The 13,145-nt window shown below is 41.3% G+C and overlaps 1 protein-coding gene across 7 annotated transcripts in view; it reads right to left on the bottom strand.

Annotated features, from left to right (window-relative positions):
• Window positions 1-13,145, bottom strand: part of LOC121295268 (AF4/FMR2 family member 2-like) — a 127,895-nt gene that overhangs the window by 25,230 nt on the left and 89,520 nt on the right. For all 7 annotated transcript variants that reach the window (XM_041219716.1, XM_041219717.1, XM_041219718.1 and 4 more), the window contains one exon: window positions 8,136-8,173. In XM_041219716.1, coding sequence (XP_041075650.1) covers window positions 8,136-8,173 — 38 coding nt within the window. The remainder of the gene's footprint in view (window positions 1-8,135; window positions 8,174-13,145) is intronic.

Below are 13,145 nucleotides of genomic sequence, written 5' to 3'. Positions count from 1 at the left end.
ACGCCTCCTGCATATCCTACAAGCAAACCTCTGATGTTAAGAAATACATTGGAATTCAAACTTCAAAACAATGGCTGACACAGGTTACAACGTGCGCTGGATTATGTATGTTCAAAGTAATACAGTTCAGGCTGCATTGTTGTGTGATGGTAATTCCTCTGTGAAGAGGTTTTCCGATGTATGTTTTGCATGTACAGTACATGTGCCATGTATAAGATGTGTGCTGTATCTTCTGCAGCTTGGCTAACATGGTCTTTTAATGAAAAGCTGTCTTATTGCTCTCAATTCCAGGAGTAATAAATACACTTGATACGTATGTGCAATACTGCCCTCTATTTTCACAGGTAGAACGTTACACAATTAAGGGTCATTTAAAAAGCAATGTAAAAACTTTTTAAAGCACGTTGCAAATATTGTGTGTGTGGCTGACGTAAATCTGTGCATCACAGCCCAGATTTAATCTGTGTCTCTAAGAATGGGGCTGGACTGGTTAGTCTCACCTGATAGGAGTGGAACAATGTGAGGTGGTGAGCAGGCTATTACTTGCTTGCTACAACAAATACTATTAAGATATTAAATACCTTGCAACAAGGCTGATTCACAATCAGTTTTGTATTATTAGTAGTTTATCTACTCCACTATAGTAACAGCATATGGATTAAAGCAAGCAGCCCATGTGAAAAAAGACCAAGCTTTTCAGTGGTTTCCTTTGACTGGCTAATGGGGAAAAAAAAAATCTCATTGGAAGCCTGATTCTGGATTCGTTTTGAACTCAAGCCATTTCATTAGCGGCTTTCTAGTCTCATAGACACGAAGGTCCAAGGTGCCAAAACTGAAGAAGCTGAAATGTGCCTGGCGTTCAGCTGGAATGTTCCTGGCGTTCCGTTGGAATGCTGGAATTCATTCTGTAATATTTAATATCACAGTATTGCATGCATGTGCAAGCCAAGAGCTGAAAATAGGTGCATATTATCAATGATAGCTCACAGTGCATGCTTCATTTTTTTCTTTACCAGTTTAAAGAACTAACCTGCTGTTTAAACTACCTCATCTTTGCAGTGCCGAGAGCAGCTTAGTTTGTCTTTAAAAGCACTATCTCTTCAAACTGACAATTGGCACAAGTATGCATGTGTGGGAGTTAATGATACATGAAGCAAATGTTCTGATTTAGTGGAATTGGGCACACTGTTAGATAAAATAGCAAGCAGGGATACAAGCACAGACAATGTCAGAAAGAAAAAAATAGAACAAAAGAAAGAAAGAAAGAAAGAAAGAAAAAAAGAAAGAAAGAAAAAAAAAAAATGTTCATGCTTGAAGATCTCGTTCATTTCCATGGATGTTTTTTTAACGTGATTCCTAGGCTTCTTTCTTCTTTTTTGCCTAACGAAAGAAAAGAAAAGAAAGAAAGAAAGAAGAAAGAAAGAAAGAAAGGGAAAAGAAAGAAAGAAAAAGAAAGAAAAGAAAAAGAAAGAAAGAAAGAAAGAAAGAAAATCTGCTTGAAGATCTCGTTCATTTCCAGGGATGTTTTTAGTAACGTGATCCTGGCTACTAAGCTTGCATTAAGGTCCATAAATCCTCAACTGGACTGCAATCCAGTGTTCAGGAATCGTGGGCAGTTACACGGCTGAGAAGGAGTCAGAGCAGCCAAGGTGAAGCACATGACTGGCTAGCTCAGAGTCCCAGGCGAGAGTCGAGAGGGCATTTTATTAAATAGCCCCTTGTTTGCTCTCGGGGAGCGTGGTGCTGTTTTCACTTCTAGGTCAAGTTAACTTATGTTTAGTCAATTTATATTAACAACATTCCAAGCCTCTTCGTTCCTGTGCGTCAATGCATTGATATAATTCTTAATATGAGCTGTTTACACAATGCCTGCAATTTGACACAGTGGCATCTCCTTAGCACAAAAACAAACCAAGAAAACCCTTGTTTTCATCCCTCTGTTATAAACTGACAGTTTTGCTGTTACTAATACATGCACGTAGTGCTGTATACATTCAGCCTGCATTAGTAGGTCTTTAGCAGACTCAGTAACCAATTATTATTATTATTTATTATTATTATTATTATTATTATTATTATTATTATTATTATGTTGTAGTTAAATAAAAGCTCACCTTACTGAAAGCTCCGGGCTCTTTGATAATAAAGCTGTCAAATCCTAATTGCTCTCAGACAAACAAAAGGGTTTTACTGCCTTGTAATAATCTGTCAGCCGTGTTGCAGCAGTGGGTTTTTCTACATGTACTTATCCATATCGTTTTACATTATTGTTGGTGCCCAACCATATAAAATACTATTATAAAAATGGCAGGCCATATAGCTGATTAAAAAGTAAAATGATACAGAACCAGTATCACTGCTACCAAAATGCACTCTGCAGTTACTCATTTCCCTGCAGTTGACTTGTTTTTCATATGGACAGATCAGATATATAAAATGTGTATATCCAACAGGATATTTCTCTTCCTCTGTCATTAATTGAAGCTGCTTCTGCTGCGTCACGCAAGGTATGCAGAGGCCAGGACCGAGGCAACAGACTGGAAGCTCTCGCAACATAATTCATATTTCTCATGAAACACTGAGACAGAAACAGGATTTATGAAAGGGAGTGAGTGAGGCAGGCTGTGAGCCCTGACATCCCCCCCATACAGGAGAGTAAAATATTTTGCCCACGAGTTATAAAAGTAAATGTACAGTGACTTGAGCGACACCTAATAAAAACAAATCCTGCTGATTGTGACGGAGACAGAGAAAATGAAATATTTAGTTTAGCAAGAAAGTGTGAGCAGACTGACGAGACTGCACACTAAAATGTGTGACACTGTCAAAAAGAAAGAGTGGAACAGAAGGGAGATGAATGAGAAAACGCGGCAGCGGCTGTCGATAGTTCCCTTTTGTCTACATGACCTCCGAAAGACAAGGGGGGCTGAGAGGCTTTTAAAGAGGGACGCAAATAATTCACTGCCAGGAAATAAAAATTGACGTGTTTTGTTATTTGGGAGAAGGGGGCCAACTGGTGGTTTGTCAGCTGCAGAGCAGAAAGTCATGGACACAAGACCTCACAGACTGGCTGGCAGAATGAAAGGTTCTCTGAGCAGAGGCTGAATGTGGAAAAGACAGGAAGGCAGCTTGTTTTTCTTTTCAGGCCAGGTTAGGTATTGAGATTCTGCTCGGGTGCAGCCTCGCTATGTGTTAATGGGGCCTCAGATCAGGCATGAAGCTGCAGCTTCCAGACATCAGTGATCTGACAGATCTTGTGAAAGCCAGACCAGGAGGAGTCAGCTGCAGCCCTCACCTTCCAGCTGCCGCCCAGCATGGGGTCTGGACTGCCAGCTCCGAGGACTGGCTTTTGGTATCAGCTACACAGGCCTTTAAAAACTATGAGACCTTTGATCACATGAAAGGCTGAGATTTGGACAAGTATAAGAGGAATCAAAGCCCAGGAGTCTCACAGCTTCAACGAATCCTCCATCTCCTGATTTCAAAACATGAGCTCTACCTTTACCGGTTAGATCTGGACAGATGGCACCTGGAGAGGTCATCAGAAACACCTGGACTGGATTTCTCAGGAGGAACAGGAGTCCCTTGACAGCCCTGCTCAGTTTTATTTTCGTCTACAATGGGGAGGCTGGTGGGCCAGGTAGTTCATGTTTGATTAGTTTTTCAAGTGTTTATAATACCAAGTGCTTGAAATATATATATATTTTTTTTTACTACAGAACGAGTGGCACCCAAAACAATATAAGTGCTGCCTTTCAATGCCTGTATTGGTATCAAAAGCTGGAATCTCAGGCCAGCTGTGCCGGAGAGAGGCTGCCAAATTCAAGGCTCCCTCGTCTGCCAACCCCACCTGACAGATTAATGGGAACCAGATAAATCACATCTTACTTTTCTCCCAAAACAAAATAAATCTAAAGTGACCTTTTGGTTCCCTGCCACCCCTTTCCTCCTGCCAGCTCAGTTATATCAGCTGTCACCGCCGCTCAGCTTTCATCTCGCTAACCTGTGTGAAATTCAACGGCAAGTCTCATCATGGGCTGCTATCTTCTGTGCTTCACTTTCAGCTTCATTCTGCGGAAGATTCACAGCACTCCTATGCTGGACACCCCCTCCTGGCATCTTCATCAGCACCAATAACACCTGCATAGCAAGTCAATTATTCAGCTGTAAGCGTGTATCCAGAGGTACCAATCTCAATGAGCGCTTATTCAATGGAACAAATGATATTCAGATTCTGTCCTGGGCAGGGTTTGCTACAGCAGCTAACTAGCACAGAAAAAAAATAGGGTGATGCTCACTGTGCCACCATATTGTATTCCCTAGCCCTTGTGTTCAAGAGTGTGCAGAGAGCCTGTACTCTAGTGTGTTTCAATGAAATCCACCCCCCACCCCCAACTGTCGGGGCCACTCAGTAAATGAGGGCTGACACAGACGATTCTTCGCAGAGTCACTTGTAACACGAAGCCCTATTAATTCTGGAAGGGAGAGCTGTGTTTCTCTTCCCTGGAGACAGAGGTCATCCTGCGAAGGCGTGAGCTGACAGATTTCATATGCTTATGAAAATCATGTGAACGCACTAGCACGGATCCCCGCAGACAGTCTCTCTGTCAGTCTCCCTCTCAATTAGCAGAGCTGTAGATGCTTGCTTTCACTCACAGGTCTGGCAAACATGTGTGGCTGGCTCATCTGCAGCCATACATTCACTGTTTCACATTCTTGAAATACATGTTACAGCTTCAGGCCAACGTTCTGCTAAACCTTTGAACTTCAAGTAGTCTCTATTGTTAAGAAGAGTCCACTTTTACAGGATGGGGCCACAGAGCTGTAACATGTTGTTTTAAGAGAGGGGCAATTAAAAGATTGAGATATTTTAATGATTCGATTCTTATAAATAATAAACTTCTAAGCCTTGGGTTAACAGTACAATCCCCATCTTCTAACTAATACCATGACATAGCCCAAGTCTACAAAATAGACAGGGTCTTGTAAGAGAGGTAAGTTTTGGCCCCAGAGGGCTGGGAGATCTTTAATAGAAAGTACTAACCAAGCCTAACCCTTTCTCGCCTCTCACACCTGACAGGGTCAGAACTGGGCTGCATGGCAGCTCCGCCAAGAGGCATGTTTGCAAGGTGCTATCTGCTCTGAAAATCGGCTGCAAAACCACAAACTCAACTCTCTCCATTTAAGAATGGATTACACTATGTAACACAATTTTTGTTCCTGTATTTACAGTACAATCGTAAATCTCGAAAAACTACTCACTTCTAAATCTTTTGTAGTCATTTTTGTATTACTTTAGTATAAATACTTGTTCATTTGGATTCATATGTTGTTTTTTTCTGACTTTATGTGAACGAAAAGACACACATTTGCCCGTTTTCCCACTGGAAATAGTGATATTTTGAAATATCACTGTCCTGGTCACAAAAGCAAAGTTTGTGGGGAATAATAGCCATTTTCTATTCTTTTGAGGCATAAGCAATTAGGAAATAACACTTACTACCCAGGAACAAAAAAAAAAAAAATTGTTACATGGTGTTATCAGAGAGTTTCTACAGAACTCCATGCTGTTGCTGCTTTACACTCCGCTGGCTACAAACTAATGCACTGAGCTGCCTGAGGCTTCATAGATCTTGATCTGGATCTGTAACTGCTCCAGCGCATATCAATATGGCACAGGCACGGAGAGACCGAGAAATAAAAACATCTACCGGCACTTATACCAAAGTTTACCCTGGAGTCTGCTTCCCTGTCCGGAAGTGATTATTGCAAACAGAGCAGAGTTCATCCATAAGGAATACTCTACCAGCCAAGTTACAGCAAAATGATCCTCAAAGTGATATTAGCATGCTTTCTGCTGGCACAGCAATATTACCTTTTAAATAAGCAAAAAAAAAATAACAGTAAAATACTAGTTTGGATGTTGTTTATCCTTGCAGAAAACTAAAAGTAGCTGTCCCGGGAGGTCCTGGTTTGGAATCCTAAAGATCCTGGCTTGAGATCCTAAAGCTTGCCCTAGGATCACCCCACTCCCCCGGTTCACCTGTGAAAACAAGACCCTGCTGAAATGTGTCACTGTGCTACACACTACACAGCGAACCACAGAAACAGGCTGCAGAACAAAAACAACACACACACTCCAAGCCTGTGACGCACAGGTTCCTCCTGGCCTTCGATCAGCAGCACAAATAAAAGCTGCAGAGCAGGATTCTGACCAGCATTCTCCAGTGACAAATGAGGACTATTAAAAGAATGAAGCACGGGGCTCACGGAGCGACAGGGCACAATTGAAGAGAACCTCAAAGAGGGATTCCTAACCGATGTGATCAAGCAGCTTTTGTCTTTGTGCAGCCATGACTTCACCCCTTGGCAGAGCAGGGGGAAAGTAAACAGAGATGCTGACAGAACACCCAGTTCCAGATCTCTTGGATAAACACGGGCCGGGAGGGTAATTCATCTGAGCTCACTCGCTCACTCACTCACTGCTAAATGATCCCTGACATTTAGAAAGCAAATGCAAATAGTCAATTAAAATAAAATACAAACTAAACAAAACCAACAGCTGACAGCTTGTTTAGAGGGGAAAAAAGCTTTTGCAATACCTTTAGACTCCCTGTGGTCTAATTGGAAAAGACAACTGTAGACTAGTGTCACTGTGATTTGGCATCTCAAGGACCCTGCACTCTGTATCTAAGCTGACTTGCACAATCTTCCAGGGAAAAAGTGAGGATTTTAATTGATTCTTACAATGCAATGCAATACAGTGCATTGCACACAGAATTGTATTAACATAATGCATTATAAAAGCACAATCACCTTGAGAAATAGAACAAAAAGCTGATGGTTCAAGTAGGCCAATTCTATAGATACTTTGGGAGATTAGTTATGATAAGCACTGTGACAAATTTGTTTTGTAACCTGGATCTGAATAATTATGACAAAATAACACACCTAGGGATAACACACCTTTGACCATCACACTGTATTTATACAGAAGTTTTTTTCATACTTGAGTCAAACACATGAAGCTACCCATGCAGCAAGTGTGTGTGCAAGGGCTACACAGGAATCCTTGATAAGTCGTGCCATTTTTCTCTGCCCCAACCAACAGATGTCAATAGCAGTTAGATTTGACACAATTTATTAGACCAGGGCCTTCAGCCAAAAGCAATTCACATTTGCAGAAAGTGCGCTCTCACATATGCCTTAATAAGTGAAATGTGTTCTTAACAAAGCGCATGATAAGACACATATGACAAAATAAATCTATTCAATTCACAGTTTTAATACATCCTGGGGCACAGCTTCTGATTTACTGGTACTAATGCCATTCCCACTAAACTCCACTGAAGCGGGCCTGGAAGTGCAGTGTAATAAGGGTGGGGAGGCTACAGGATCACTCCACCTGTGATCTATCGCTTTGCAGACCCAGTGCTGCGCTGGAGCTGGGAGCATGCTCACAGCTACCCTTCTCCCAAGACCCCCCTGTAAAAAAGAGCTGCAGGCCACAGCACACAGAGAGCTTACTAATGGGCAGGATTCACAGGAATCGCCAGGGTTAACAGGCCCTGAAACACACATCTGCAAACCTGGGATTGTTTTACTGACGACAGACACAAGGGCAATCCAAACAAGCAGTCCACCTGAATATTACAAAGTGAAGAAAACATCCTGTATCAATTGCCAATTCATATAGCCTCTTACTTTGCTATTCTAGGAATCCAAACGCCTCTGTGTGGTGCAATGTTGTTGATGCTGGGTCTTTTTTGTTCAGCCTACAGTATTTACAAAGGTAGGTGTACCCAGTCCTGACTCATCCCACAAACCCTATTGAGCTACTCTGCAAACAGGCTGTGATTAAAGCCGCTGTGAGTGATGTCATGTGTAGGAGAAGGTCATCATTTTCCTGGAAAGGGTTTCTGGCATGCTTCAGGAACGCACTATTAATACAAATAACCAGATCTGAAACTCATACACTGGATCTACTGGGGAGTGGGAAAGTGACTCACATTATCAAACTCAATTGCTGAAGGCTTCCATACATGCTTCCTGCAGCTTGCCAGTCACTTGGAGGTGCTACAGTACATACTGTAAACATAATGAATATTCCTATCAGCCATGCAGCATGTACTTACTTTACAGGAGTGCTTCTAGGCTTGGTCTTCTCTGCAGTCTGTGGAAAGAAAGATGCTGTATTGGTACATTATATTTCAAGATAGTATATGAATCCCCACTAGCAGGATCTCATTTAACGTTGGCCAAATGCAACTGTTTATATATATATATATATATACATACACACACACACACAGACATAAATATCTATCTATCTATACATTATATATTTCAGTTTTACATTTTTCTTAAAAATATTTCCCAATATAAAACCAATGTCACCTTACAATAATTGATTCTGAGTTTCAGTGTTTTAAAATAAAATATCAAACAGAAAAAAATTTCAATGTACCATTTGTAATTCGATAATATGAGAGAATTGGTCAGGGGTCTGAATACTTTTGCAAGCCACTGTGTGTGTGTGTGTGTGTGTGTGTGTGTGTGTGTGTGTGTGTGTGTGTGTGTGTATATATATATATATGAAATATTTCCGCAATTAATCCATATGCTACAATGGCACATAATATGACGTGGCAAGAAAAAAGACCAAATGAGATTTCCTGATCTCTTTCTGAATTGCGAATCCAAACACACACACACACACACACACACACACACACCACACACACACACACACACACACCAGATCTCCTTTTTCACTGGACTTGTTTCCTTTAATCTTGAAACCTAAATCATTAAAAGAAGCATTGAAGCGTACTCCCACATATCAATGTTTGGCAGCCTGAGGCACAACTAATTGATTCCTGAAACTCAGCTCAAACAAATCCCTCCAGGCAGCCCACAGGCTTCATCTCTCAAATACTTCACTGGTCTAGCTCCTTCCGATGGAACATTCCGCTGGAACCCTCGCCCCGGAACATTCCACTGAACAGTGATGCTGCTGCAGGCTTCACACTGCCTGATAGGACTGCTGCATCTCAATGTGTGCAGGCTTTATACATCATGCTTGGAAGACTATATTTTGGGTTCTTCTACAGCCCTCAGATGCTGTCACAAAATGTTCAGTTTAAATTCTGACTGGCTAGGAAGGACCACACTGTAAACACGATCTTAGCTGTATATCCTGGTTAAATATTTTAATAAAACATAAATGATTTTCTGACTCGACAGTGAAGGCAGTACCTCGCAAAAACCAGAGCAATCATTTCAAATAATACTGTTTAATGAGCAATTCACTGTTAACGGCAGTAGGTAAATAATACTGTACTGCCACAGGCAGTTTGTTATGATGCTGTAATGTCACTGAGGTGAGTTTAAAACATAATCCACTTTACTGCAGGGCCACAGAGCCCTGTGGAGCTCCTCTCCATAACAATTACTGAGCCCAGTTCCACTTCACCGCAGGACCACGGAGCCCAATTCCACAACAACTACTGAGCCCAGTTCCACTTCACTGAAGGACCACGGAGCCCAATTCCACAACAACTAATGAGCCCAGTTCCACTTCACTGCAGGACCACGGAGCCCAATTCCACAACAACTACTGAGCCCAGTTCCACTTCACTGCCCACGGATTCCACAACAACTACTGAGCCCAGTTCCACTTCACTGCAGGACCACGGAGCCCAATTCCACAACAACTACTGAGCCCAGTTCCACTTCACTGCAGGACCACGGAGCCCAATTCCACAACAACTACTGAGCCCAGTTCCACTTCACTGCAGGACCACGGAGCCCAATTCCACAACAACTACTGAGCCCAGTTCCACTTCACTGCTGTGTGCAGTGATCTGTGTGCATTCATGAAAGGAGCCAGTGATCTTCACAGTGTATTAGATGAAACATCTCAGATCGTCTGTCAACAGCACTCTTTTATTGCGGCTTCCCTCTCCACAGGGATTTCAGCTTCTTCGATCTTTCTTCAATTCAAATGTTGCTAGGCAACACGGCTGGGGGGCACTGCTGTGAGTAAGGAGAGTACGCCTGACCAAACTGTTCAAACATGGGGGGGGGGGCAAAGGAAATCAAATCTTGATTCCTGCGAGGTGCACAGCTCTCTGATTTGAAGCAGCATGAGTGACAGCATTGCATTGATCCATGATGAGCTGCTCAAGGTCTAGGCTGACCAATGGCAAGCGGTTTTAAGAATTTCTTGAACACTGATCGTTTTCTTCTCTGAACTTGTAAATAACATGTTCTGTTTGTTGTGCCTGACGTACATCACAAAATGAAAAAGAATAAAAAAAGTGCCTTGGACATAAAATGTATTACAACTTGGGGTATAATGAGGTGAATAAAATAGCAATATCGATAATACTGCATTAAAAACACTGTTTTGTTTTATTATAGAATCAAATATGAATAGTGTACGATACAGTAAAATGTGATACTGCCGGCCATAGTGCTGGGTTTCCATGTAAACGAATTAGATGACAGATTATTATTGTCTTTCACAAATGTATTAAAATCAATTGGCACTACTAGATTCCCAGAACGATGCATGTGTTTTTTCCGCTGCAGCGTGTGAAGGGTTAAACGGCTTTCCTAATTGAATGTGATACACTGCCTGCCTGCCATCCTCCTGTCTGACACCTCGGAATGGAAGAAAGGAAAGGGTTGCTTTCCATTCATTTTAAATGAGCTCAGCACAGCTCATTCCATTTCAAAGATTAGCTTTTGATTATACAGGGTTTTAACACATCAGATAAGATTCCTCCTCACTCATCTTGCACTGCCTTGAAACTCATTATCTCCTCTTTCTTAACAAATGATGTCATTGAACTTCAATCCCCCTTGTGAAAATATCATTAGGCTGCAATAATGTCTCTGGCTATCAGCTACAGCGGCACCAGAAACGCATTCAGTGTGAACTACTGTACTGGAGGATAAGGGGTTAGGAAAAAGCCAATATGATTGCGATCATCTCCTGTTGACCTTGAGGGCTGAGGTCCGTTATCATTCTCCTCGATTAAGATGATAAACACTACAGGATGAATTCTACAGGAATACAGGACGTCTGCGATAGTCATGGAACACAGAACATCATTTTAAACAGGAAACACAAACAAAAACATCTACACAGGCTACACTAAAACTCACCAAGCCTCACTTTGCATGTTCTTCTTTTTCATCTAAAGCAGATATTGCTTTTTTAGAAAGATACACACCTAGTGCAAATCACCCAAGCATCACAACAGCATGCTTTCATTAAAACTCCCTCTCTCGTGCCTTGAAACATTAAACCTATGCCCTAGTGAGACCTGCAGCATTAGCTAACCCACTTTTAGTGTCCATCGTTCAGACCTGCAAGCAGTGAGCGTGCTTCAGATTTCAAAGGGTTTTATTTAGGGTTTGTCAATTAGTGTGCATGCTGCAAGGCAGCGCAGACAGCAGCAGCTACTATTGCCAAGAAACCTTATCTTATCTACACTACTCTGGCACGTGCTTCCTTTTAATTATCGACTTGCAATTAGGCATGTTTTACAGTCATTAATTACACACTGTAATTATGGATATTGCTTTCTCGTGACTATTATATTACAGTATATGATATTGTAAATTACTTAAACTACTATTGAAGATGAAGGTGTAAATGACAATAGGGCTCCATATCGGTATAAGGATAAAGTTAATCAGGATGGGGCATACTGTGGACAGCATGAAGAGAATCAGACTGGCTGTGGGATTGCAGCTCACACTATACTTCCTGACATGACACACACACCATCATTGCTGTAAATCAGGCTGAATATGTCTAGTGCCTGAGCAAGTCAATAAAAAACGAAATGATAATGATGAATGGGGCGGAGAGGCTAAGCTATTGTAATTGTTCATTGCGTGCTTTGAATCACACAAAGCACAGTACTAAGCAGTCAGGTCAGTAAAGCCGTTGTGATTTGGCCCTGAAGTCAGGACTAGAGAGGCACCATGCACCCCTTCACAAACAACGGAGTCAATTGAAATAGAGGAGGACGGTAATTGCCTGGGATTTGGAGCAAGGCAGGGAATCACGAGAGGGCACCTTCCCATAACTACCTTTTATTTATCAGCCCCTCTCAACTGCTTGTCATCATATGTTTTGGAAGCGCACTGTTGCAGCCATGACTCGTGCTGGTTCAATATATTCTCCAAAGGTTAGGAAGGTCTGGCACTGACTGCCTGATCATATTAGGGGAGATGTTTACACAGGAATCCTTTTCTGTAGATTAGGGACTGCAGAAGTGTGTTCATATGATTATATTTACTGTGCTTTGCATGGTGGGTATGTATGCATGTAGGGATGTATGAAAATTGTATATGCATGTTTAACACTATGTAGGTTAAAGTATTGGAAGACCAGTACAAGGCTAATATGCAATTACTTTTTGTATTACCAACTTCAAAATAACTCACATTTTTACTTTAAGCCAGCAACTATACAGCTAAGGCCAAATGTTTTGCTTCGCCCTATAGAATTGACTCATTTTGCTTCGAATGAAACCTGCTGAATAATGTTCCGTTAACAGATTGCATTAGGCACTGCTTTGTAGTATTCCATATATTTAACGGAAAACTGACAAAAATTGAAAGATGTGACATTTCGAAATACTGTACTACTATTATGGCTTCAGGTAGACTTTTGCAATATGATTTTGTAGTTTCTTTGATTACATGATGTTAAATAAAATATCTAAATTATGTTCATACAGTTTTTTGTTTAAATGATGTCTCGATCCTAAAATTTGTCCATAGCTGTATATACTAAATGCAAGTATAACAGTATGCATGTCACAGACGACCCCTCCGGGATTAAATGGACAATTTTGAAGTCCACTATTTTAATAACAGTGTTATTGAGAGGAGCTTGTATGGCATTGAATGAGCAGACAAGGCTTTTATCTTTAGATCTATAACTGAAAAGTGAGGGCAGCATCAATAACCTCACCTCTCCTTAACTAGAAATGAAAATTGATTCCAGAGCCAGGCTTGCCTTTAATGTCCTTCTGCTTTAAACTAACCTCACAATAAGAACCAGAAGAAGAGGCTGCCTCTTAGAACAAAAACAGCCTCATCGCATTTCTGTTTCTTAA

The sequence above is a fragment of the Polyodon spathula genome, chromosome 20 (genome assembly GCF_017654505.1).
Source record: "Polyodon spathula isolate WHYD16114869_AA chromosome 20, ASM1765450v1, whole genome shotgun sequence".
Taxonomy (NCBI): domain Eukaryota; kingdom Metazoa; phylum Chordata; class Actinopteri; order Acipenseriformes; family Polyodontidae; genus Polyodon; species Polyodon spathula.
Note: the sequence above shows the minus strand (reverse complement) of the source record. Positions and strands in the feature narration are given on the sequence as shown.